The 27,993-nt window shown below is 43.3% G+C and overlaps 1 protein-coding gene across 7 annotated transcripts in view; it reads left to right on the top strand.

Annotated features, from left to right (window-relative positions):
* LOC126183569 (ras-related protein Rab-7L1-like) overlaps positions 1 to 27,993 on the top strand; it is a 163,902-nt gene that overhangs the window by 31,277 nt on the left and 104,632 nt on the right. The window contains exon 2 of one of the 7 annotated variants that reach the window (XM_049925657.1): positions 6,430 to 6,662. The exons of 5 other annotated variants lie outside the window; for them this stretch is intronic. In XM_049925657.1, coding sequence (XP_049781614.1) covers positions 6,641 to 6,662 — 22 coding nt within the window. In that variant the 5' untranslated portion in view covers positions 6,430 to 6,640. Of the gene's footprint in view, positions 1 to 6,429; positions 6,663 to 20,402; positions 20,486 to 27,993 lie in introns of all 7 variants that reach the window. One more of the 7 variants, XM_049925656.1, reaches the window with a different exon arrangement.

Here is a 27,993-nt window from a genome sequence, read left to right as displayed (position 1 = left end):
ATACGTACGAGCAGCAGAAGCAGCTTGGTTATCTAATGCACCCAGCACCAAAAGCATATCGACGTATTCATGGTTTGTGTATTGCATGGGGAAGCCGCACTACATGAATTGGCACGATCCGTTATGGTTGTGCACTGCGCAGTTAGTAGACACATGCATGCCTTAATGGATCCCAGTGTCATGCGATAGGCTATTGTCATATGACAAAATGTCCTGCTTATAAACGACGAGAACTAGGAAACGGACGTATAAAAAATAAATAAAAGACTCGACGAGTATTCGAACCATAGCAGCATGATGGGTGTAGGTTTGAGGTCTTTGTAGATTATGCAGAGAGCTACGACGGCTCGTTGGGTAGTGTGGGGTGATACCAACACCGACTCAAAGGAAGGCCTCGGCGCTTGTTCGTGACGTCACGTCAGCTAGGCACGGCGAACGCCAGGTCTGTTGCAGGCATACTCATAATGGTGGTGTCTCCCTCTCTGACACAGGAAAATGTGAAACTATTGGCGGTAGTTGACCAACACACATTGTTCTGAGAGATTTCTGCAATCAATTAATTGTGCAATTCATTACACTTCTTAACAAATAGTGTACTCCTGAACTTAAATTTCCATCTGTTTGAAGTATTGACATACAGAAACAACTTCATGGTCCAGCAGCAACAGAATTCGTGCTTCTTTACCTTATTTGTAAATCTGAGGAAGTTAGGTTTGTACTGGGTTGCTTTTACAAGAAACTGTGAACATATTGGTGCTATTCTTTAGGTATCTTGGTTGACTATGGGGTGAGGAGCACTGAATGTTAATGAAATATCTTGCAATTGTACACGTTGGGGGAGGGGGTGGGGGACAGAAGAAGGAGCACTGAATGTTAATGAAATATCTTGCGATTGTACACGTTGGGGGAGGGGGTGAGGGACAGAAGGAGAGGCAAAAGAGAGACACTTGTTTTATCGAATAAAATTTTTGTATCTTATAAAGTTTCTCCTTTCAGTTGCAAGAGGGGAATATTTATCTTTTCTAATGTGCATGTTTAAAAAAGTTTAAGCTCAGCAGTATTTTCGATGTATGAAGCTATTTTGTTTCCTGTTTAGAATTCCTTTCGTTGAAAACGACTGTAATCTAATGACTGGCAACAGTTGGACATTTACACATGTCAATTGGTTCACATTTCCAGTGTCGATGTCAAACGAAAATAAATAAATAAATAAAAGAAATTAGTTCATTATAAGGGGGTTGGGGTAAGTTTCGATAGCAAAATGGATCACGTAAATATAGTTACTTGAATGTAAAATTTCCGAGGCTTGCAATGGGGCAAAGCATCTTCTCAATTTGATCTACGTTTGTTTCGACAGAATTCAGTAATACAGAACTACACTCCTGGAAATGGAAAAAATAACACATTGACACCGGTGTGTCAGACCCACCATACTTGCTCCGGACACTGCGAGAGGGCTGTACAAGCAATGATCACACGCACGGCACAGCGGACACACCAGGAACCGCTGTGTTGGCCGTCGAATGGCGCTAGCTGCGCAGCATTTGTGCACCGCCGCCGTCAGTGTCAGCCAGTTTGCCGTGGCATACGGAGCTCCTCGCAGTCTTTAACACTGGTAGCATGCCGCGACAGCGTGGACGTGAACCGTATGTGCAGTTGACGGACTTTGAGCGAGGGCGTATAGTGGGCATGCGGGAGACCGGGTGGACGTACCGCCGAATTGCTCAACACGTGGGGCGTGAGGTCTCCACAGTACATCGATGTTGTCGCCAGTGGTCGGCGGAAGGTGCACGTGCCCGTCGACCTGGGACCGGACCGCAGCGACGCACGGATGCACGCCAAGACCGTAGGATCCTACGCAGTGCCGTAGGGGACCGCACCGCCACTTCCCAGCAAATTAGGGACACTGTTGCTCCTGGGGTATCGGCGAGGACCATTCGCAACCGTCTCCATGAAGCTGGGCTACGGTCCCGCACACCGTTAGGCCGTCTTCCGCTCACGCCCCAACATCGTGCAACCCGCCTCCAGTGGTGTCGCGACAAGCGTGAATGGAGGGACGAATGGAGACGTGTCGTCTTCAGCGATGAGAGTCGCTTCTGCCTTGGTGCCAATGATGGTCGTATGCGTGTTTGGCGCCGTGCAGGTGAGCGCCACAATCAGGACTGCATACGACCGAGGCACACAGGGCCAACACCCGGCATCATGGTGTGGGGAGCGATCTCCTACATTGGCCGTACACCACTGGTGATCGTCGAGGGGACACTGAATAGTGCACGGTACATCCAAACCGTCATCGAACCCATCGTTCTACCATTCCTAGACCGGCAAGGGAACTTGCTGTTCCAACAGGACAATGCACGTCCGCATGTATCCCGTGCCACCCAACGTGCTCTAGAAGGTGTAAGTCAACTACCCTGGCCAGCAAGATCTCCGGATCTGTCCCCCATTGAGCATGTTTGGGACTGGATGAAGCGTCGTCTCACGCGGTCTGCACGTCCAGCACGAACGCTGGTCCAACTGAGGCGCCAGGTGGAAATGGCATGGCAAGCCGTTCCACAGGACTACATCCAGCATCTCTACGATCGTCTCCATGGGAGAATAGCAGCCTGCATTGCTGCGAAAGGTGGATATACACTGTACTAGTGCCGACATTGTGCATGCTCTGTTACCTGTGTCTATGTGCCTGTGGTTCTGTCAGTGTGATCATGTGATGTATCTGACCCCAGGAATGTGTCAATAAAGTTTCCCCTTCCTGGGACAATGAATTCACGGTGTTCTTATTTCAATTTCCAGGAGTGTATGATCTTCATTTGTAGCTTTACGATAGAAAGAAAATCTTTCATCTAAATAAAATTGCAGGATCCAAAACAATACCAAACATTTTGTCCAAAAATAAGAGATTTATAGTGATAAGCACGCCCAGGCGTTTCTGCCTGCAACAGACCTGGCGTTCGCCGTGCCTAGCTGACGTGACGTCACGAACAAGCGCCGAGGCCTTCCTTTGAATCGGTGTTGGTGATACACGTTCCTCTGCACACACCGATGCGCTGCACGATGTGAGTGTTGCCAGCTCCCGGTTTTCATACATCTATTTTCAAAATGCACCAGATCTGATTTTGTTACATAAACTTTTGTCTCGAGCCGCGCGGGATTAGCCGAGCGGTCTCAGGCGCTGCAGTCATGGACTGTGCGGCTGGTCCCGGCGGAGGTTCGAGTCCTCCCTCGGGCATGGGTGTGTGTGTTTGTCCTTAGGATAATTTAGGTTAAGTAGTGTGTAAGCTTAGGGACTGATGACCTTAGCAGTTAAGTCCAATAAGATTTCACACACATTTTTTTTTTGTCTCGAATCTGGAAGAGGAATCGAATGCCGATAAGTGTGGCATTTTTTCTTCACCTGTGGCTAGCTGCCTCAGTCTTGCAGTGAAGGAGCCTATGAAACACTTTAACTTAGATGAAAATTATTTTATCTGAAGTGCTTCCAGCAAAGTAACCAGCAAATTACTACGACAGTGTTATAATCTAAGCTCTATAATTCTCTCATAGTGCATTGTGATTTAGTTTGCATTATTTAATTGGTGCCACAAAGGAGATAAACTCATCGGAAGGTTTCGTCTTCAGGTGTAGTATTCCCCGTTTAAAATTTTAAACTAATGATAGTGCAGCTTCACAATAATTGCTGGTAAATTTCTGGGTTGGTGTTCCACAAACGATGAAATATCGAGGCAACCAGCAGACTTGCCAGAAATACGAAAGGTCCAGGCCGCGACCCGAACCAGGAGGAAGTCCTTGGGCCGTCCTTGCATGCTACACGTGGCGGTTGAGAGTGCTTCCTCGCCCCGCTAGTACAAATTAAGGTGCGGTTACAAGCGCGCCAGAACCTGAAAGCATATCGTGGCGTGAGCAAAATTCTGTGTATTTGCGCAGCAAAAAAGAAGAAGATGTTTTTCAACAAATAACGGTTGCAATTCCTTTCTGAAGCTTTGGTTACTGGTCTGTGCGAGTGATGGTGTTTTACCGCTGTGATCCAGATACACGTTGCACACACAGTGGACGTCACTGCTGGAAATACCAAATAAATTCTTAAAATTCTTTTATGGCCGTGGCACTCTGTTTATGAATTAGTTCGTCGGGGTACTGATTCAGTACACTATGGTCAAAAGTTCCCGATTACCCATGATAAGAACTATATACTAGTGTACAAAGTCATCGTATAAACTAAATAGACCAACAAAGCAAATGTTTCCTCTCTCTCTATCATTAAGTGCAATACAATATGGTTTAGATTTTAACCTCTAAACGTATCTACTCTTTGCTATTAGAATAGCTGCACAAACCCTTGGTTTCTGGAGATAAGATTTTGTAGTGTTTTAGTAGAAGTTGCAGTCCAACATGTCTGTAAATTATTCCATGGATCCTCAGTATTAAACCTCAGTTTTCTGACATCCCTGTCAAGTTCATTCCGTAAGAGTTCAGTGGAATTATTAAAGTCAGGTGACTGATTTGGTCAAATAATATTCTTCAGTTTTTCTATTGATGTGCCCTCTGCACAAATGAGGAGCACGTTTGCAATCATTGTCCTGCTGTAGAACAAACTCACGACCAGATGGAGCTGCACAGTTGATCAGTATCCTGTGATACCTTTCTTATTTAATGTTCCATTAATCCCCACTGGATCACCGACTGTATCACCCGCAAAATATCGTCACACCCTGACCGACCCTCCACCAAGCTTTACTGTTGTTGTCACCCAGTGACTTTTCGTACTTTCTCCACGAAGTCGACGATGGCATGCAAAATACTTCTAACTTATATTCGTGCGTAAATAATACTTTGGACAATTTGCTGCAAGCTCCAGTTCTTTATGTTGCGTTACCTATTGCTATCTTTTCACCTTATTTTGTTTGTGTAGTAAAGGTTTTTTTTGACCACTACGCAATTCTTTAAATCCTGTTCACGAAGACGGCATAGCAGTGCTGAGACAGATTGGAGCAGCTCGCATGCTCCTTACTTCGCCGGCCGGAGTGGCCGAGCGGTTAAAGGTGCTATAGTCTGGAACCGCACGACCGCTACGATCGCAGGTTCGAATCCTGCCTCGGGCATGGATGTGTGTGATGTCCTTAGGTTAGTTAGGTTTAAGTAGTTCTAAGTTCTAGGGGACTTATGACCACGGCAGTTGAGTCCCATAGTGCTCAGAGCCATTTTTTGCTCCTTACTTCCTCACGAATTTCAGGTGCGGTACGAATCCTCTGACGTTTACTCTGTACATATATGAAATGACCGTCCCTGTACGATCTTATTCAGGGTCTTCCAGATCGCGAAACATTTGCATTGGCACCAGTTTTCTTGAACCGCTGCAGCGTATACGCCACTGTAGACTGGGTTACGCCAACTTCTGCTGCTATTGTCCTACTAGAGTAGCAATCCTGGTGCAGGGCTACAGTTACGGCACGTTCAGTTCAAATCTCCTGCTTTCGTCCCATTACGAGGTAATATGGTACGAATATGATCAGGTACATGAACACGCTGCTAGATGCACACAATGTATCGTAAGCTAATGCGAACTGATTGGTTCACAGACAGCTGAAGATATGGGGCCTATTCAAATGGAACCGAGTTAGGTAAAGGCACGTCAGTGTTGCTGTGTATACTCGACAGCACCCCTCTATGCGAACAACCAGTTAAATATACAACAGAGACACTTAGTTTTTGTTTGTTTATACTTGTTTTATTATCAGAACGAGGATTTGATAGGATATTCAAAATGAAATACCTCTTTTAACCACAGATCCACAGATAGGCCATCGAAAACTTATGATCGTTAGTGTATGTTGGCTGTACGATTGTAAGCGGCGACACTAACTCCAAATGCAACTGCTTCATGCTGTACCTAAGGCTATAAGCTTCTTATCTAAAGAAATAGCTCGAATTGTTGGAATGTAATTCAACCATAAAAGATAATAATTTAAAAAACGTCAGTTAAATAAACAAATTTTTATTCAGGCGATAGCGATTCAAGGGATTTCCAAGGAAAGTTGCAACATATTTATTTCGAAGTTGCTGCAGTACAGTTGCTGGCCGTGTTTGAATGTCGGATGTGTTCTCCTAAAAGAAGTAATGACCGAAGTTGTATAGCGGGACTTCTAGACAGATATGTAATGAATAGTGTGACTCTTTAAAGAGCCATGTTTAGATTTTCACCTTTACAATACAAAACAAATTATAATAAATCGATTAGATTTATTATATCTGAATAATCACTAAAGTAAACTGGTGCAACATATGCTCGCGACTGTTTATATGCTGGAGACAAAATTTTGCGTGTATTCTCGAAACGTGACTAAAACAACGTGTATGAGGTATTAACAAATTCCCTATGGGTTACGAACAATACGCCTACGTTGTTACCCACATCAGTCTTCTTTTTCGCAGGTGAACTCTCAGGAAAAAAGGCTCTCAGCGGAAGTGTTTCGTGACTACAAGGACCACGAAGAAGCCTTTGGTTGTCGTCAGCTCCGTGTTCTCAAAGGCTTCTCTTCTTACAAGAACTGGCTCAGCAGTAGTACATGTTACCACCTAAACAGCACAATTACGGTCGATTGTTAACGCTGAAAATATTTTCAAGAAACCTCCCGAAATACATATGTCATTAAAGCTGGCAACGAGTAAGTAATGCTGCCAGAATCCATTATTAAATACAAATCGTAAGCAAAAATAGATTCTGAATTCGAAACACATATGGCGTAATCTGTCACCTGTTCTATTAAAGCATGTGAATTGTTTCTAACATTCTCGTCTAGTAATCTGCCTGGCCATAATCTAACACACCATACAGTGTTTTGCTCATTAACTTCGATTTTCCTCGATCCCTATTTTACAAGGCACAGCAGGGCGTCACCTAACCTAATGAAATAATGTTTTCTTAGAAGTAAATGAAATTCCAGAAACAGAATTAGAAATAGTATAAACTGGGCAAATTTGTGACACTTTTAGCACTTTTTGTAACATAACATGGAGTAATCTGTTGTTACGAAGTGATACCTCAGTGACAAAGTTGCCCCGTTTTATGATACTGCAGATCTTGAACCGCACCGCCCTCGGTGAAAGCTATAACTTCTTTTATTACTGTTGTACTAGTTACAGCATCAAAATAGCAAGTAAGTAGACAACGACACTGAGTTCTACTTTATTTGTTAAAATAACGTTCCGAAGTTCACACACCCCAGGAAGTACCCTGAATTAGCACAGGCATGCCCTCGAACAAGATCAGAACGTCCTTGCAAACGCTTCCAACCCCTGGGAAATGAATGTGCTTAAAATGTTTAAACCAAACGAAGCTTTATTTTTCCAGAGGCACGTACATCAACATTGACAATTTCACTCCAAAAGCCACAGTGTACCAGATAAAAACTTCAAAGAAGTCTCGGTTTCTGCGCTGGAGAAAATGATGAAATTTCAATTTTACGTATCATATCACAGTGGGACGGTATTTCTGTTGAGTAACCGGTAGTATCTCCTTCGAAACTTCCCAATTTCAGAAAATTGTGCGTTCTTCTGTAACTGCACTATAATGTCACGTCTCCAAACTATTCAGCCACGTTATTTTAACCACATTCTGGATGCGATACACCGCTTATAGCTCATGACTCTGCAAGGCACCACTGGGTTACGCTTAAACATAAACAATGCCTTTGATCTGAATCGAATTAATCTGGTTGATATGCAGATCGCCACCCTCCGAATCAGATGTATTTGATAAAATGTGTGCAATGGAAACGGATTGAAAAAGGGTCAGGGTGTTAGCCCTGAGAAGTGAGTAGTGGGTGTGGTTCTTGTTGAAATTAATAGTGATCACAAGGATAAATACTGAAGTGAGAGATCGTCAACTTAGACAGTCGTCTATTACAAAATATTCCACAGGAGGAACAGCACATGATAAAGAACCGTAATAGTTGACTCTCTCTCACATTGGAGACGAGTAGAAATCGAGACATGAAATCCATATAATTAAACAACTGACAGAAACCGAGTGGCAAAGTCCGCGGAGGAGGGAAAATATAGTCTGGTAATTAAGGCGTGATATGACACACAACGTGTGTCATACTTGTTCTCGGAAGACTTGTTCTCGGAAGACAGGCGCAGATGTGAAGGGGTTACAACTGCTTAGTGCACGATACGACAGTCCCCCCATGCGGTGTTTGATCTGGCCGATTGGAACCTTGACGACGATTATGCCTGCCCTCATATTCCCATGTAGTACAACACTGTGTCTCTGTCACATCGGAGTCCCCCATAAATCTGGACATTGCACATTACGAGCAGCTGGCCAAATGGAGTCGCACAGTTAGGCCCCTTACAAACTTAGTCTGGTGCTGATAATGCTGCCGCACACAATGCGTGGCACGTCCCTGCCCTTCACAGTGATCACTGAACATCTGATACTGTTCAAGCCCCTTATACAGGGTGGTTCATTGATCGTGACCGGGCCAAATATCTCACGCAATAAGCGTCAAACGAAAAAAACTGCAAAGAACGAAACTTGTCTAGATTGAAGGGGGAAACCAGATGGCGCTAGATGGCGCTGCCATAGGTCAAACGGATGTCAACTGCATATTTTAGAAATAGGAACCCCCATTTTTATTACATATTCATGTAGTACGTAAAGAAATATGAATGTTTTAGTTGGACCACTTTTTTCGCTTTGTAATAGATGGCGCTGTAATAGTCACAAACATATGGCTCACAATTTTAGACGAACAGTTGATAACAGGTAGGTTTTTTTAAATTAAAATACAGAATGTAGGTACGCTTGAACATTTTATTTCGGTTATTCCAATGTAATACATGTACCTTTGTGAACTTATCATTTCTGAGAACGCATGCTGTTACAGCGTGATTAGCTGTAAATACCACATTAATGCAATAAATGCTCAAAATGATGTCCGTTACCTCAATGCATCTGGCAATACGTGTAACGACATTCCTCTCAACAGCGAGTAGTTCGCCTTCCGTAATGTTCGCACGTGCATTGACAGTGCGGTGACACATGTTGTCAGGCGTTGTCGGTGGGTCACGATGGCAAATATCCTTCAACTTTTCCCACAGAAAGAAATCCGGGAACGTCAGATCTGGTGAACGTGCGGGCCATGCTATGGTGCTTCGACGACCAATCCACCTGTCATGAAATATGCTATTCAATACCGCTTCAACCGCACGCGAGCTATGTGCCGGACATCCATCATGTTGGAAGTACATCGCATGCAGTGAAACATCTTGTAGTAACATCGGTAGAACACTACGTAGGAAATCAGCATACATTGCACCATTTAGACTGCCATCGATAAAATGGGGGCCAATTATCCTTCCTCTCATAATGCCACACCATACATTAACATACCAAGGTCGCTGATGTTCCACTTGTCGCAGCCATCGTGGATTTTCCGTTGCCCAATAGTGCATATTATGCCGGTTTACGTTACCACTGTTGGTGAATGACGCTTCGTCGCTAAATAGAATCTGTCATCATCCCGTAATTTCTCTTGTGCCCAGTGGCAGAACTGTACACGATGTTCAAAATCGTCGCCATGCAATTCCTGGTGCATAGAAATATGGTACGGGTGCAATCGATGTTGATGTAGCATTCTCAACACCGACGTTTTTGAGATTCCCGATTCTCGCGCAATTTGCCTGCTACTGATATTCGGATTAGCCGCGACAGCAGCTAAAACTCTTACTTGGGCATCATCATTTGTTGCAGGTCGTGGTTGACGTTTCACATGTAGCTGAACACTTCCTATTTCCTTAAATAACGTAACTATCCGGCGAACGGTCCGGACACTTGGATGACGTCGTCCAGGATACCGAGCAGCATACATAGCACACGCCCGTTGGGCATTTTGATCACAATAGCCATACATCAACACAATATCGACCTTTTCCGCAATTGGTAAACGGTCCATTTTAACACGGGTAATGTATCACGAAGCAAAGCCCGTTTGCCCTGGCGGAATGTTACGTGATACCACGTACTTACACGTTTGTGACTATTACAGCATCATCTATCACAAAGCGAAAAAAGTGGTCCAACTAAAACATACATATATCTTTACGTACTACACGAATATGTAATAAAAATGGGGGTTCCTATTTTAAAAAACGCAGTTGATATCCGTTTGACCTATGGCAGCGCCATCTAGCGGGCCAACCATAGCGCCATCTGGTTTCCCCCTTCAAGCTAGACGAGTTTCGTTCTTTGTAGTTTTTTCGTTTGATGCTTATTTCGTGAGATATTTGGCCCCGTCACTATCAATGGACTACCCTGTATACCGTATCAGGCCTGGTAACAACATTAAAAACGAACAGCACTAATGCACTCTAGCAGCCGTTCTACATGTCACAGGGAATTGGAACTCCAATCATTTACATACCCGCCAATGGTGTGTACCCGTTTATAAAGTTACTTTGACATCTGACCATGTTTTCTGCGTACTCCACCTTTTTTCCAGGCAGTCATGTTCACCCACGTGTGATGACAGTCTTGTAAGCGGAGGATGCGATCTTCCGGCAAGATTATGATCTTGCCATATGGCTACAAATATTCTCAAATGGCCGGAGGAAAACGATTAAGGTTTGCTGGCCAAGGATTTCCCCGGTTATTCAACCAACAGACATTTGTGGGACTGTCGCGCTCATTTTTTGAATCCTCCGTCACGCACTTTATAACACATGTGAGAAGCACTTATGACAGAACCGCTCCAGTTAGCTATGATGATCTGTCGGTACATCACTCCGCCTCTTTCATCTTTTCCAGCCTCTCGGCGTTCGTAGCAAACTGTGGTAACTATGGATTCTAACAGGATGTCATAATTACGTGACCCCCTAGTGTATACTGTTCTCAGAGAAACAGTGATTTTAGTCAAGTGCTACCTTCGTCCAATCTCCAATTCTCCACATTAAGTTACTTCTAAGATTTGACTTTCTTTTCTGTTTTTATGGAGAGGTGACGTAAGATTTCTGACGAACACGCTAAGGGTAGCTGATTTGGAACAACAGGCTTGTTGATAAGCCGGAACGAAATACTGAAAGAAGTGGTGCACTGGTTACTCGCACACAGGAGGACGGAGGTTCAAATTCCAGTGTGGCCAATCAGTTCCAAGTTTTCAGTGGTTTCTCTACGTCCCTGAAGACAAATTCCGAAATTTTTCATTTGGAGTAATGCGACCGATTCCCTCTCTCCCCTCCCACCCTTACCACAATACGTGCTTGCGCTCCGTCGTCGTCGATGGGACGTTAATTCCAAATCTTCCTTACTTAGCGGGAAATCATTTGTGCCCTTGTCCGCATTAGCAACGGATGTGTGAATTTACGTCTTAATTTTGCCCGTTTTTTAATTAGACGCTGATTAAACGTAAGTTTATGAAAAACATGTCTTTTGAGAATCAGCTAATTGTTAATAATACTGAAGTTTATCGAACTGGCGGTGCGTGTACTAGATCCTCTTGCCCTTCATTACTGTAAGGACGCTGATAAGCTCGCGGTTGAGCGCCCATAAACCCCCAACACACACACACACACACACACACACACACACACACTTGATCTTCACTATCCACACTCTCTTAACTAAAATAGTTAAAGCTCACGGGCATCTGTTTAGTTCTACCTCGCTACACAAGTCTTAGGGATCGTTTGGCACATTTGTTTCTCGTAGCGCTTGAAACGAAAGAAGCGGGTGCAGAAAGCAGCTTTAACGTCGAGGCGGCTATAGAAAGTGGATTCCACTCCACGTGTGTTGTGCCGTGTGGAGAGTAAATGTTACGCAACCTAGGAAGTGAAATCTATCTCCGTGCTCGGTGGTCCAGACGTAAATGAGAGTCTGGCCATAGCTTTGCACCGTGACCTACGAATAATTAATATATTGATACCAATTTAAAAAAATAATTTATAGGGCAAATAAAAAGTTCTACATTCTGTCGACGTTTAGTTAATTAGGCAAAGAGCAGAAAGAGTTTAAGAAATCGGCTAGGACTTTGTTTAAGGCATCCCTACATCTAAACCGATTTAGTGAATCCACTGAAAAATAAATAAGTTTTATGCACAGTGCCACTTCGATGGGTTCTTTTGCAAGTTAAGGGCACTAATCACACGCTGATGGTCAACCCCGATTTTCCTGTCGCGTATTTTTTTTTAATTATTGTTCTATATCTCAAAATCAGCGACTCTTTACTTCAAAGTGTCAAATTCTGAGGGAGCTAACAGTAGAAGTTGTTTCTAGGGGAGAATAGAAAACGTTCTGTTAATATCAAGAACGTTAAAGACAGAACATTAGAAACTTGGCTGTGACGCTACTGAACGGTTAAACATGGTCATTTCCACTGTCAAAGATTATTTTTTTTATTTGTTGCAATTACGAGTATCACTCATCCTCAAGCAAAAAAATGGTTCAAATGGCTCAGAGCACTATGGGACTTAACAGCTGTGGTCATCAGTCCCCTAGAACTTAGAACTACTTAAACCTAACTAACCTAAGGACATCACACACATTCATGCCAGAGGCAGGATTCGAACCTGCGACCGTAGCAGTCGCGCGGTTCCGGACTGCGCGCCTAGAACCGCGAGACCACCGCGGCCGGCATCCTCAAGCAGCTGGAAGCATACCGCGTATCAGCATGTGCAGTGTTTCACAGAAAGAAACACGTGTCCCATATAAAATACACATAACTCTGATTAATGGTACTTACAAATCTGAGTTGCAGATATGCACATAGACCTAAGTACAGCCGTTAGTCCGAATTCTAAGGCAGTACGAACTGTGTCCAAGTCATAGAGTACATAATAAAAACATAATTAAAAAAAAACAGATAAAAACCACGGCAGTAACATTTTCTCACGTTCGTATGTTCCCGCGTGACAGTTAAATAACAAATGCTACAGATGATGCATACCTTGGAGACAACTTCAAAGACGGTATGACCCTAGCGGCGCAAAGATAGTAAGCCAAGTCGATACAGAGCCTCGCACATAATTTATCATGCCTGTAACAAGACGGAGCAGCAATTTAAATACACCGTCACTTTAAGGCAAAAAATACAACTGTTGTTTAAAAAGAACCGTCAGTACAATAACTGAAGATCCGTCCCAGTATTCGCTAGCTGTGATTTAGGGAAATCGTAAGAAACCTACGTCAGGTTATTCGGATAGGGATCTGAACCGCACTTTAACAAGCTAGTGAGGCTCAGAAACGCCTTCTGAACTTCTTTCAGCTGGTTCAGTACTTCTTGCTGGTTCCTATTCTCATATAAAGAGTGGCACCTACGACTTTCTTGTATAGTTTTTATCGCATAGCGTACTATCTTATGACGTAGGGAGATGACCTGAAGCATATCAAGGGCGCGCATCGGAATGACGACAGATTGTCTGGTAAACGGATCAGCCGCAGCATTGTTCTTAGGTTGTTGCCTATACTCATCTAGGCAAATGGCGACCTAGTATCTCATGTCCAGTTGATATACTCGATGCACAACGATTGACATCTGAATACACACACGACTGTACCGTGCAGCGTCGCGTGGCGCAGAACGCCGCTGAGCAGCGCAGAATTGAGCAAAATGGAACATTATTTATTTATTTAGCGTATGACATTACATATGAACAGCGACTAGCAATTGTGGATTACATAGTTTTACAAATTTTTACAAAAAATATATTAATTTCATGATTTATAATTTAAAAAATAAGTCTAAAAATTAATATCTAATTTGTCTATCCATTCAAGGGCTGCCTCTGTCACTTCAAAGAAATCTTCCAAGTTCACATGGTAAGCCGTTCTGCTACAGATTGTTACAATGTGATGGATCGTCTGGTGTTCATTTCCACAGTCACACTGAGAAGATGAAGCCCGGTTCCATCGGTAGAGGTTTCAGCACAGATGCCGTTGCCTGTGCGGATCCGGTTAATTGTTTTCCAGGCACGTCGCGTTAGTTCCATACCGGCTAGTCTTGTGTAAGGTCTATGGAGGGTCTGATGTTCCTCATGGGCAATAGTGTTCCACATTTCTGTCCACTTTTTGTTGATACTGAAAGTAGCTGCCCGTAGCGATTCTGCGAGTAGGACAGATGGCTGCCTAGATTTTAATCGGTTCATTCGGAGTACATTGGAAGCTCGAGGATTTTAAGTAATTTTTGGTATTCCTTTCGGACGGCGTTCTGTCTTCGGAGGTCTGGTGGCGCAATGTTGCTTAGAGATGGTAACCAGTATAGAGGAGTAGGTTTGATGCAGCCTGTTATTGTCCGCATTGCTGCATTTAGCTCCACATCAATTTTTCTCACGTGTGTGCAAAAAAAAAAAAAAAAAAAAAAAGGTTCAAATGGCTCTGAGCACTATGGGACTTAACATCTGTGGTCATCAGTCCCCTAGAACTTAAAACTACTTAAACCTAACTAACCTAAGGATATCACACACATCCATGCCCGAGACAGGATTCGAACCTGCGACCGTAGCAGTCGCGCGGTTCCGGACTGGGCGCCTAGAACCGCTAGACCACCGCGGCTCACATGTGTGCAATTGAGCCACACTGGGGCACAGCATTCAGCAACAGAATAGACCGGTCCTAAGGCAGCGCATCGCAGTGTCATAGCTCTTGCGTCCAATGAGGTACCACTCAGCTTCTGTATGTTATTGCGTGATCTCAGCTTTGATGCGGTGCTTTCTATGTGCTTCCTGTAAGAGAGGGTTCTATCAAGAGTGACTCCTAAATATTTTGGAGAGTCTTGGTGGTGAAGGACCTGAGAGCCAGACTTATCTACTACAGATCTCCTGGCTTAAACATGAATGCGAAACTACTTCACAACGGTTCTTCTCAGAACCAACCAACCAGACACCTAAGCCATAATGGAACAGAATCTTCGTAGGGGCGCAGCACTTCAGTAACAATGGAAAACAAGAAGCGCTGTCCAAACAGTGCTGTTCACGAAAGAACGAATTCCTTTGATGTATTTACAGTGCGCGGGACTAGTTCGTTGCTGCGCAAAGCGGAGCAGATCGGCGCGGTTCGACGTCCACACAGGACGCTCCGCACTCTCCTGAACGACTTTTAATGGTTTTGCGCGGCGCGCTGGTGTGGACGCGGCTTTGGGATACATTCTTAGAAACAGGGTTCAAATTCCCATTAGACCTCCTAGATTTCGGATTCCAAATCGCTTAAGGGGGGTGGGACGTCAAACGGGTCGTCTTGGAGCAGGAGAGGCATCACAGGACATTTTAATTTCCAGTGTCTATAGTTTAACAAACAAATTCATAAAACTTTGTCAGCATCTTCAGGAAGGATTCAGGATTCACACTCATTGCAGTGGAAGTTCGAAAACATAACAAAATCAATTTTTTTACGTGCGAAATTTCATCATTTTTTTCACTTAATAATGGCTGCATTTGTTGCTATAGGTACACATTTCTTCATAAGTTAGAGAGATTCTTCGATGAATTTTGCACAGCATACATAACATACTCACAGGTGTATGAAACTCTAGAATTTATTTAATTTATGAAAAAACAAATGAACTGTTATATTTTAAACTTCATGTTTAGAAAGAATACAAATTTTTTAGTTAATTACCTCAATTTTTACCACAGATTTTAATAGATTTGGAAAATTCTAGAGTTTTATACACTTGTAAGTATGGTTTGTATGCTGTGCAAAATTCATCGAAGAATCTCTCTTACTTACGAAGAAAAGTGTACCTATAGCAACAAATGCAGCCATTAGTAAGCGAAAAAATGATGAAATTTCACAAAAAAATGGTTCAAATGGCTCTGAGCACTATGCGACTTAACTTCTGAGGTCATCAGTCGCCTAGAACTTAGAACTAATTAAACCTAACTAACCTAAGGACATCACACACATCCATGCCCGAGGCAGGATTCGAACCTGCGACCTTAGCGGTCGCTCGGTTCCAGACTGTAGCACCTAGATCCGCACGGCCACTCGGGCCGGCGAAAATTCACATGAAAAAAAAATTATTTCGTTATGTTTTCGAACTTCCACTGCTATGGGGGTGAATTCTGAATCCTTCCTGGCCATGCTGACAAAGTTTTATGAATTTATTTGTAAAAGTATAGACAGTGGAAACTAAAATGTTCTGTGGTGCCTCTCCTACTCCAAGTCGGCCCGTTTGACGTCCTACCTCCCTTAAGGTGAACGCTAGGAAGATTTCTTTGAAAAGAACACGTCTGATTTCCTTTCCAATCCTTGTCCAGACTCAGCAGGTGCTGTGTCCCTAATGACATCATCCTCGACTGAATGCGAAATCTTCCTTTATTTCTCTTAGGGCAATTGACGAAGACATCCACTCACAAATAAAGGAAATAAGCTCTAAATCAATGATGGCCGACTATCTATTAGCGACTTATGGACGCTGTACTCTGCACATGAAAGCGACTTTTTGCTCTGCAGTTGCTAGAAATCTGAAAATGTTGAGTAAAGAACGAAACGGGTGATCGTTGTGAAATTAAATGCGACGGCGAACTACATTAGAAGACATTGTTATTATTCAGTTGTCGCGGGTTTTCTCCAATGTCTTATACAGGGTGATACCGTGATGCTGTCACAGATTTTCCAGGATGATGGAGACGGGCAAATGTATCATCTTGAAGTAAGGGACCCTGACCCCGAAATGACCGAATCGAAAGTTGTAAGTGAAAATCCTTCTGATACCTCGACAGTGGAATACATTTACCAGGACTGGTGTTGCTGAGATTTTGGGATAGGCAACATTCAGAGGTGGTAGCATGGACCAGAACAAGAGAAAACGTCTAGTAAACATACGCTCTATAAAACACACCGCAAGAGCTATGGGCATTTGTTCAACAGAAGAGATTTGTTGCACAGTATCGAAGATGAACAGCTGCGCAGGTTTAGCCGAGCGGTCTCAGGCGCTGCAGTCATGGACTGTGCGGCTGGTCCCGTGTGTGTCTAAGCTTAGGGACTGATGACCTTAGCAGTTAAGTCCCATAAGATTTCACACACATTTGAACATTTTTTGAAGATGAACAAGTGCTCATAGCTCGTAAGCTAAGGTATGCATTTTAGAGTCCATGTTTGCTGGAGATTTGTTTCTTTTTTTGGTCCATATTATCACCTCTAAAAGTTGCCTGTCCTACAGACTTAGTAACCACAGGCCTAGAACATGTATCCCACTGTCAGAGGTATCAGAACGATGTCTGCTTACAACTTCCGACTCCGTCGTTTCCGGACCAGAATCCCTCATCTCTAACTGTTATGTTTACCTTTCTCCATCATCCTTGAAAGTTTGTAACATCATCACGGAATTATCCTGCTTATTATCGTATACTACTAAAATATATTTTAGTACACATTATACTCTTTTTCTCTGGGAATAGCATTTGACGTACGCCACAACCCTCAAGTAATTGATATTGTCACATAGGCTAAACCAGTTCTTCAAAGAACGATTCGCGGATTTGAGACGCAGGACAAAAGCGTGAATCTAGAAATAGAAAGCGTTAAAGCTGTAACATATTTTGTGACATGAAAGATATACGAAGCATCAGCTTCATTAATTGATCAACTATTCCTATAACTTTCATTGCCCCAAAAACGACATTGCTCTAAAGTAGTGGTGAAAACTGCGTCCGCGGGGGGCATGCGACCCGAATCAAGTATTAGTGCGGCCCACGGTTCTCAGTCCTGTTTTATAATAATATGCATCAAGCAACTAACGCCGAATCCAAACACGTTAACTAAGGTTAACAACTTCTTAAGAATATATTTTTCTTGCTCAGTAACAAACAAAAATACTTACAGAGACGGTAACATTTTAAGATAATCTTGATTTTAATTGAGGTTGGTGAATCTGACCGTGAGCTAAATAAACTTTGCTGCTTATGTCAGAGGCGTAGTGGTATGTAGGGCGGTCACTGCATGGTTATTAGAAGTGAGAGGGGGAATATTTTATTGCTTGACTTCCAGGGCTGACAACTCAAGAGAGAGTGCAACTAGCACCTATCAGCTGCTATGGCATAAATGTCAAGCGGAAATAACATGGATTCGTCAATGTGCATTATAGAGGCGGTCATCTTCAAATGTGGTACATATTTGCAGGGCTGTTGTGAAACAACGCAATGAGTAAAAGAAAAATTACATTCAAAACATTTAATAGACATTTTTGATCGTGCTTCATATTGCAATTATTGTTATTAATTAATATAAGATATTTATTTATGTAGGTTACCAGTTAGTAATGAGATCGTTAGGGGAAGTTGTGGTAAGGTGGTCAGGACGGGAAAAGTGGCCATTGGATATTTTTTCCCTGAACAGTGCCGCCGCCTGCCGAGAAGTGGTCAGACTAGTTCTAATATGCTAAATATCGCCATTGTTGTCACTGAGATTGATGTGTGTGTGTGAATTTCTAAGGGACCAAACTGCTGAGGTCATCGGTCCCTAGACTTATACGCTACTTAAACTAACTTATGCTAAGAACAAGACACACACCCATGCCCGAGGGAGGACGCGAACCTCCGGCGGGGGCAGCCGCGTAATCCGTGATATGACACCTCAAACCGCGCGGCCACTCCCCGCGGCGTCAGTGAGATTGACGGAGGAAATTTGTCCGTTATTTCTTAGTAAAAACTTTTTTGTTTTTGAGTCGTCTGATGTAAGATAAGTCATATAATTCTTGGTACATCTCATGTATGAAAAGTAATAATTTTTTTAAAAAAATCACTGTTTAAACAACGTCTTTTGCCCTACAAATATAGTTCCTTGTTATTATTTCAGTATATTGGTTTCTTCTGTGAATCACCAATGCCGACAAAGTGTCAGATCGGGAAAAGTGGCCACACTGCTCGTCGGGTAAAGTGGCCAAGGTGTTCACCCCAATAAGAGTTAGTTACTTCCAAAAAAACGTACATAATACAACAGATAAAACCGATTTCTAAATCCTTTGATATATAAAGCTATCATCCGCCATTCTATGGTTTTGTGAAAATTGTGAACTCTTACATTATATTTGGCTCACTACGGTAGTCAGATTGAAAACGCTGTGCTGCAGCCGTTTGGTATTCTTTAAGATAGTAGGGCATGCAGACGCCTAGAAAATGTGCCCGGCAATCAGGAAAACAAACATGGGGTCCTGTTGCAGTGGCACTGGCCACAATACCAGCTTAGGTATGGAAAATTGGTCACTGTGTATGTCTTCAGAAAACTGAATGTAGTTCTAGTATATTATTTCCTTGTTCACTTAAAATATTTGGGGTGAAAGCTTATAATATGTAGCTTCTAAATGTATAATTGATAAGATTCTATCAGAAACCATAGTTTGGTGAAAACTGAATTTCTCTTTGAGTGGCCACTTTAACGCACTCCGCGCTCCCTCCATACGCGGCAATAGGTGTCGCCCTACAGTGTCAGTATTGTCTCTTAAGTGAATAAGTTTGACGACCACTGTGCTAAAGAGTGTGCATTTTTAAGGAATAATGGTGGGTGAACCGTGCTGAGGTCCCTTGCTGCGAGTCCGGTCACCCTGATTTACGTTTTCCGTGATTACCCTGATTTACGTTTTCCGTGATTTCCCTAAATCGTTTCAGGCAAGTGCCGGGATAGTTCCTTTGAAAGGGCACGGCCGTTTTCCTTCCCCGTTCTTCCCTAATCCGATGGGACCGATGACCTCGCTGTTTGGTTCCCTTCTCCGAATCAACCAACCAACCTTGCCTAGACTACTCCAGACATATACCGAGTGAGATGGTATTGTGGACAACACAGTGCACTGATATACAGAAAAAGGGGCGCTTAACTCTTCTTCCGGTCATCCAGACTTAGATTTCTCTGGACTCCCTAAGCCGAATGCAGAGCGGGTTTTTGAACAAATCCACATGCTCTTTCTTACGCTTGTTCACATCGACCTCGAACTCGATGTTGGCAAAATGTTAAAAACTAAACTTCCATTATTCTTTTTTCTTTTACGTTTGAACAGGTGTGCATTTACTCACATCACTGACGTCGTTGTCACTGCCAGCTATCTTTCACGAGTCTCAAATGACATGAAAAGAAACTAGACTAGCATATATCTTTTGCTTTCGTCAGTTCATTTTCAGCTGTCAGAAAAATATTAATTCAAGAATTTAAGTGTATTTTTAATCCCTAGTGTTCTAATTACTAATTTTCTGAGGATATATTTGATTTATTTAACCTCTCGAAGAGAAGTTAATAACCGTCAACACGTCACATCACTTCATAAGACGCACAATAAGCATCATCACCATTTGCTGGATGTTTCTGAAGAGAAAATGTAGTTTAAACAATGTTTCAAAACCATTGTCATTTAAGATGCGTCACGAATATTTATTGCATGCGCGGTGTCATAATATTTATTTTTTGTGTCTTACTCCCACAGTTGTTGCCGACTTGGCGGACATCAATATTAATTATGCTGAATGTTCTTACAAAACTACAGTGCTCTGCAAAACTTAATAACAGGTACAGTAACATAACATATTAATAACTCGGTGAACATGGATCAAAATGCGGGAGCATGTTGCCAGCGTCTTCCAGTCGTGCACAGAAACCTGGACGTCACATGGCATGATACCGGCGTGACTACGAGGTGCGACAATAAAGTAATGAGACTGATTTTCTTTCAAGATGTGGCAACCCGGCAGACTTACGTAGGCACAATATCTTTGACCTTGGTCTATAACCTGATTCTAGTCCAGGCTTCACATCGATGCAACTGCTTAGTCGTGAGTTGTGCTGCAATAAGTTAACACATGTTTGTGTCTCTCGTCACGGAAATGGAACCGCAAAATATTGCGCAATGGTATGCCATTTCGTTTTGCGTTAAATTGGGTGAAAACGCGACGACAACTTACGGTAAGCTTTAGAAGGCTTTTGGAGAGGAGGTTATGTCAAGAGCTCAAGTTTTTCATTGGCATAAAATGTTTAGTGAAGGCAGAACGAATGTTGAAGATGAAGACCGCAGTGGATGACCATCAATCTGCCGGATGGATATCAACTTGGCCGGGGTGCGTGAACTCGTACGATCTGATCGTAGATTATCCATGAAAATGATTGCAGAAGAACTGAACATCAATCGAGAAACGGTTCGTCTAATAATAACTGAAGATCTCGGTATGAGAAAGATTTGTGCAAAAATGGTCCCCAAAAAAACTCACACTACAACAGCGAGAAACACGGAAAAATGTGGCAGCCGATCTGTTAGACCAAACGGAAATCAATCCAGAATTGTTGAGCCGTGTTATCACTGGTGATGAAAGTTGTTTTTTTCAGTACGATCCAGAGACAAAACGCCGAAGTTCGCAATGGTGCTCAAAGGGATCACCCAGACCAAAAATAGCTCGCATGTCAAAGTCAAAAGTGAAATGCATGCTTGTGTGCTTCTTTGATTCCAAGGGAACTCTTCACAAAGAGTGGGTGCCTCCTGGACAAACAGTTAACCAATAGTACTACAATGAAATTTTAGAAAGACTTCGTAAAAGAGTTCTTCGTGTCCGTGCCAACATTGCTGATAATTGGATTCTGCATCGCGATAATGCGCCATCCCATACTGCTCTGCCAGTACAGCAATTTTTAACCTCAAAACAAATTTCAGTACTACCACACCAACCTTATTCACCACATATCGCTCCGTGCCACTTTTTTCTATTTCCAAGAGTCAAAACGGCGGTCAAGGGACACGATTTTCAAACAACACAAGATGTCCAAAAAGCTGTGACGAGGGTCTTGGAGGATATTACAGAAGATGAGTTCCAGAAATGTTACGATCAATGGCAGAAGCGTTGGAAAAAGTGTGTGCAATCAGAAGGGAACTACTTTGAAGGAGACAACACTAAACTTGACTAAAACGGTAAGCAACATTTTTTTCACATCAGTCTCATTACTTTATTGTCGTACCGAGCGAGGTGGCGCAGTGGTTATCACACTGGACTCGCATTCGGGAGGACGACCGTTCAATCCCGCGTCCGGCCATCCTGATTGAGGTTTTCCGTGATTTCCCTAAATCGCTCCAGGCAAATGCCGGGATGGTTCCTTTGAAAGGGCACGGCCGACTTCCTTCCCCGTCCTTCCCTAAACCGATGAGACCGATGACCTAGCAGTTTGGTCTCTTCCCTCAAAACAACCCAACCCAACCCCAACTTTATTGTCGCACCTCGTATAGCGCCAAATGAGGCTGGTCGCACCGCGTGACCGCTACGGTCGCAGGTTCGAATCCTGCCTCGGGCATGGATGTGTGTGATGTCCTTAGGTTACTTAGGTTTAAGTAGTTCTAAGTTCTAGGGGACTGATGACCACAGATGTTAAGTCCCATAGTGCTCAGAGCCATTTGAACCATTTTTGAGGCTGGTCGCGAAACACAAGGAGTTGGAGGAACGGGAAAATATAGTGTGTGTCAATCTGCGATTAATTACTATGATGTTCATCCTCGTTACAATATAGCCCAGAGACAACATCTGGATGACTTCAGACGAAGAAAAATCATCGGGAAACTGGAAGAAGGACGAAATGTGACGAGTGTAGCCCAGGACTCTGGTATTGCTCACAGCATTGTTTCACGCGCATTATGAGCGATCCGAACCACAGGCATTGCTGCCCGAATTAGAGGAGGAAACAGCGGGATCAATTGCAACCGCATTTAACAGGACTGCAAAGCACGAAGTCTAACGCTCAGCAGTTGTACGGCGGCTGCGTGGGGGCGGTTCTTTGCCCAGCGACCAGCATACTGTATTCCGCTGACGCCCGCAGATCTGCGGCACCGTTTGCGATGATGCCAAGAGCGTGGGGACTAGACCAACGAGGAGAGGTGTCGTTTGCTCTACTCGGATGAGAGCGTATTCAGTCAGAATAATGGTTCTGATCGTACGCCCATATGGCGAGAGGTGGGAACACGTAATGCGCCCAGAAACATTGTCGAACATGGTTCATCTTGCATGGACGTAGTTACCTCCAAATCTCTGAACATTGTACACTTACTGGTCAAAGTTTTTGGACACTGAACTCAGTCCTGAATTCATTTGTATAGATGACAATGCGCGACCACATCGAACTTCTCATATGGAGGAGCCCTTGTAACGAGAGTATATTCGGCGAATGGATTGGCCTGCCCATTCCCCCGACTTAAATCCCACTGTGCACATGTGAGATAGAATGGGAGACGTTCTGAAGCACATGCACCATCGATCATTCAGCAGTTGTCAACCTCGCTGGCGGGGGCCTGGAACTCCCTACCACAAGGATACTAAGCTTATGGCCAGCATGGGAACATGTTGCAGAGGATGCACTGTCATCCGTAGTGATCACACACCCTCTTAAGAACCATGTCCCACCTTTTGTAATGCCCAGGAGACCATCAGAAATCGCGGTGACTTCAATCTTTCAGATTCGTTCTTTACTGTACTGTAGCAGTTATTTCTACGAATGGTCCAGATTTCATGGAGTTATGTCACTTGGCAGAGACACATCACGTGAAAGTTACTTTCATCCTTAAGTTCTGCACACCAGGGTAAAACAGTAGCGACAGTAGAAGTCGGAGCAGTGATAGTACTGATATCCGTGATATTTCTTGGAAGGCAGCTTTCTCGAATTTCTGTAGCTACAAAACTGTCAGTCTATTTTGTCCGCGTCGGTGACAGAAGCGTGTAATAATGACAGTCAAACTTCTCATCACAGTTCATGTTAAGCATAAGCTGCTTTTCGTAAGCCTATGGGCGAACGACAATTAAAATAGGGTATTAAGCAGGCCTGAGATGACGCACATCCGCTTCCTGTAACGTGACGTAATCCTCATTGCCGTCCTGCACGGCCATACAAGTAATTATCTCCACCATCAGCCGACTAAGGATGTTTCTCGGGGATGCTCCCCCCGGAAACTTTGCCAATCAAAGAAGGTTTATATTTATATTTGACGATGTGGAGGAAAATAATTTCTCCTAAAGACGCTTACTAGCGTCGACAGAGCGTGTGTTTTAGGAAGTCTAAAGAACATAATTAATAGTGGTGTGCAGAAACATTTATATCACTAACTGGTATCGCTGAATTACGTTGGATACGAGTCCCCTTGTTTTCGTAAAGCCTGATTTGTTAATTTATGGAAGACGCTCTGTCGGCAAAAAGGTACGACGTATCTCGGATTAAGAAAATATTAATCTAAGGAAATTGGATGGTATTCTTTGACATTATCCTATACGAACAGCTTCTCAGGGGGTTCATCCTTGACCAAGTAGATTATACTCAAGTTAAACAATCTCCTGCGTCTTCTCTTTAGACGGTGCCTGTTTAATTTTAGTATGATGCTCCGGCTTCTACAGCAATTTCCATCTGTTTAACCTGCACACTAGATGGGACATTCAACAATGAATAAAAATTCTTCTTTGAATAACACCTGCCCACAAGCAGGTTACTGTAAATGAAGCGCTACTATTGAAAAGCAGGTCATGCTGAGAAACATGTAACTACAGTTAAGTCACTTCACATAATTCAAATCTGTATCACAAGCAAACGCTATGGAATTAGTTAGTGATCGACTTCCCGTCTATGGTGAGAATATCAGAGATGGAACACAAGCTGAAATTGACCGCAATGGTGCCTCATTCGAAGGTGTTATGCAGTGGTGTTGACCCGAATATTTCAAGAATTGCTACAGTTCATTCTAAGAATTCACTGGCGTTAAAATTCTACATCTACATCTACATCTGCATGGATACTCTACAAATCACATTTAACTGCCTGGCAGGGGGTTCATCGAACCACCTTCACAATTCTCTAGTATTCCAATCGCGAATAGCGCGCGGAAAGATTGAACACCTATATCTTTCCGAACGAGCTCTGATTTCCCTTATTTTATCGTGGTGATCGTTCCTCCCTATGTAGGTCGGTGTCAACAAAATATTTTCGCATTCGGAGGAGAAAGTTGGCGATTGGAATTTCGTGAGAAGATTCCGTCGCAACGAAAAACTCCTTTCTTTTAATGATGTCCATCCCAAATCCTGTATAATTTCTGTGACACTCTCTCCCAGATTTCGTGATAGTACAAAACGTGCTGCCTTTCTTTGAACTTTTTCGATGTACTCCGTCAGTCCTATCTGTTAAGGATCCCACATCGCGCAGAAGTATTCTAAAAGAGGACGGACAAGCGTAGTGTAGGCAGTCTCCTTAGTAGGTCTGTTACATTTTCTAAGTGTCCTGCCAATTAAACGCAGTCTTTGGTTAGCCTTCCCCACAACATTTTCTATGTGTTCCTTCGAATTTAAGTTGTTCGTGATTGTAATACCTAGGTATTTAGTTGAATTTACGGCCTTTATATTTGACTGATTTATCGTGTAACCGAAGTTTAACGAGTTCCTTTTAGCACTCATGTGGATGACCTCACACTTTTCGTTATCTACGGTCAACTGTCACTTTTCGCACCATTCAGATATGTTTTCTAAATCGCTTTGCAGTTTATTTTGATCTTCTGATGACTTTATTAGTCGATAAACGACAGCGTCATCTGCAAACAGCCGAAGACGGCTGCTCTGATTGTATTCCAAATGGTTTATATAGATAAGGAACAGCAAAGGGCCTCTAACACTACCTTGGGGAACGCCAGAAATCACTTCTGTTTTACTCGATGACTTACCGTCAATTACTACGAACTGTGACCTCTCTGACAGGAAATCGCAAATCCAGTCACATAACTGAGACGATATTCCATAAGCACGCAATTTCACTACAAGCCGCCTGTGTGGTACAGTGTCAAAAGCCTTCCGGAAATCCAGAAATACGGAATCGATCTGAAATCCCTTGTCAATAGCACTCAACACTTCATGTGAATAAAGAGCTAGTTGTGTTTCACAGGAACGATGTTTTCTAAACTCATGTTGACTGTGTGTCAAATGGTTCAAATGGCTCTGAGCACTATGAGATTTAACATCTGAGGTCATCAGTCCCCTAGAACTTAGAACTACTTAAACCTAACTAACCTAAGGACATCACACACATCCATGCCCGAGGCAGGATTCGAACCTGCGACCGTAGCGGTCGCGTGGTTCCAGACTGAAGGGCCTAGAACCGCTCGCCTACAGCGGTCGGATGACTGTGTGTCAATAGACAGTTTTCTTAGAGGTAATTCATTATGTTCGAAAATCCTGCTGCATATCGACGTTAACGATATGGGTCTGTAATTTAGTGGATTACTCCTACTACCTTTCTTGAATTTTGGTGTGACCTGTGGAAGTTTCCAGTCTTTGGGTACGGATCTTTCGTCGAGCGAACGGTTGTATATGATTGTTAAGTATGGAACTAATGCATCAGCATACTCCGAAAGGAACCTAATTGGTATACAGGCTATACCAGAAGACTTGCTTTTATTAAGTGATTTAAGTTGCTTCACTACTCCGAGGATAGCCGGCTGCGGTGGCCGAGCGTTTCTAGGAGCTTCAGTCCGGAACCACGCGACTGCTGAGGTCGCAGGTTCGAATCCTGCCTCGGGCATGGATGTGTGTGATGTCCTTAGGTTAGTTAGGTTTAAGCAGTTCTAAGTTCTAGGGGACTGATTACCTCACATGTTAAGTCCCACAGTGCTCAGAGCCATTTGAACTATTTTGAACTCCGAGGATATTTACTTCTGCGTTTCTCATGTTGGCAGCTGTTCTTGATTCGAATTCTGGAATATTTACTTCGTCTTATTTTGTGAAGGCATTTCGGAAGGCTATGTTTAGTAGCTTTGGCGAAATAGGAATAACAAAAGAGATGCTAATGGCTGGTCTCCCCGTGTTGCTGGCCACGCTGCCCTCTCCTCAATTTCTGACACAATGAGCCACCAATCCACTTCCATCTCTACGCATCACTCTACAAATGGAGTTTAATGATTGTTGACCTTAGCTACGGGATAATCACGCGATACGACTGTACAGGCAAGTATTTGGCTCATATAAAAGACGCCAAAGAACTTCCGTTCGAAGGCCCTACAGACCATACTCGATACGCCAGTCAGGCAAATTCGCTGTAAACATTGTGGCAATCATCCTACCGACGCACCAGGGTGAAGACGCTCATTTTTTAAAACACCGTGTCCTGATGCTTGAAGAAGTCCATAACTGTCTGCTGCACGTCCTCGCTCGGCAGGAATCGTCGATCTTTCAAGATATTTTTTGGGTGACCAATGGAGTAATAATCGCATGGGGAGAGATAAGGACTATAAGGCGGGTGCTCGAGTGTCTCCCACGTGAGTTGGAGGAACTTTTGCGTTACGACATTTGCGATATGGAGACGTGCGAACAACACGGAACTTGGCGCACCATTCCGCAACGGTGGTTTACGACGAGGCTGCCCCATAAACATTCTTCATTCCTCGTTGGATGTCTACCGGTGCTTGTCCTTTGGCAGCCAAAAAAAGAATTAAAGCACGTTGGCCCTATTTCGACGCAACTGGTAATAACGTTGCCACAGTTCACGTCCGCATTTCCGCACGCACGTCAGAAAGACACGAATGCCATTCTAATCCCTTGTCTACATGTCGATGGTTATATATATCGAAGTCGCGCTTCGTTGCATGTACGCTGTACCAACGCCCTATAACAGAAACTTTTTGATCGGCCCCTTGTAGAATTGAGAAGTGAATTAAGCCCAAAGGCATTCGTCTGTGAAATGACCGATAAGAAGATAGATTGCACAGCTCAGTTTTATGTCTTAGTTGATCCAACAGGAAATAAACGAAAGAAGATTAGGATTTAAGATTCCGTTGACGACGAGGTCACTAAAGACTGAGTATAATCTCGGACTGCGAAGGACAGGGAAGGAAATGATGGGTGTCCTTCTCAAGGGAACCAACCGGAGTTTGCCTTAACTTATTTGGGGAAATCATAGAAAACTTAAATATGGAAGGTCGGATGGGAATTTGAAATACGCTTCTTCCGAATGCGAGCCATCTGCCTGTGTCACTGCTTCTTTGGTAACATCAGTTCTGTCGGAAGGCGAAGTCTTTCTCGGTA

This window comes from Schistocerca cancellata, chromosome 4 (genome assembly GCF_023864275.1).
Source record: "Schistocerca cancellata isolate TAMUIC-IGC-003103 chromosome 4, iqSchCanc2.1, whole genome shotgun sequence".
Lineage (NCBI taxonomy): Eukaryota > Metazoa > Arthropoda > Insecta > Orthoptera > Acrididae > Schistocerca > Schistocerca cancellata.
The sequence above is the reverse complement of the archived record's forward strand: the minus strand, read 5'-3'. Positions and strand labels throughout refer to the sequence as shown.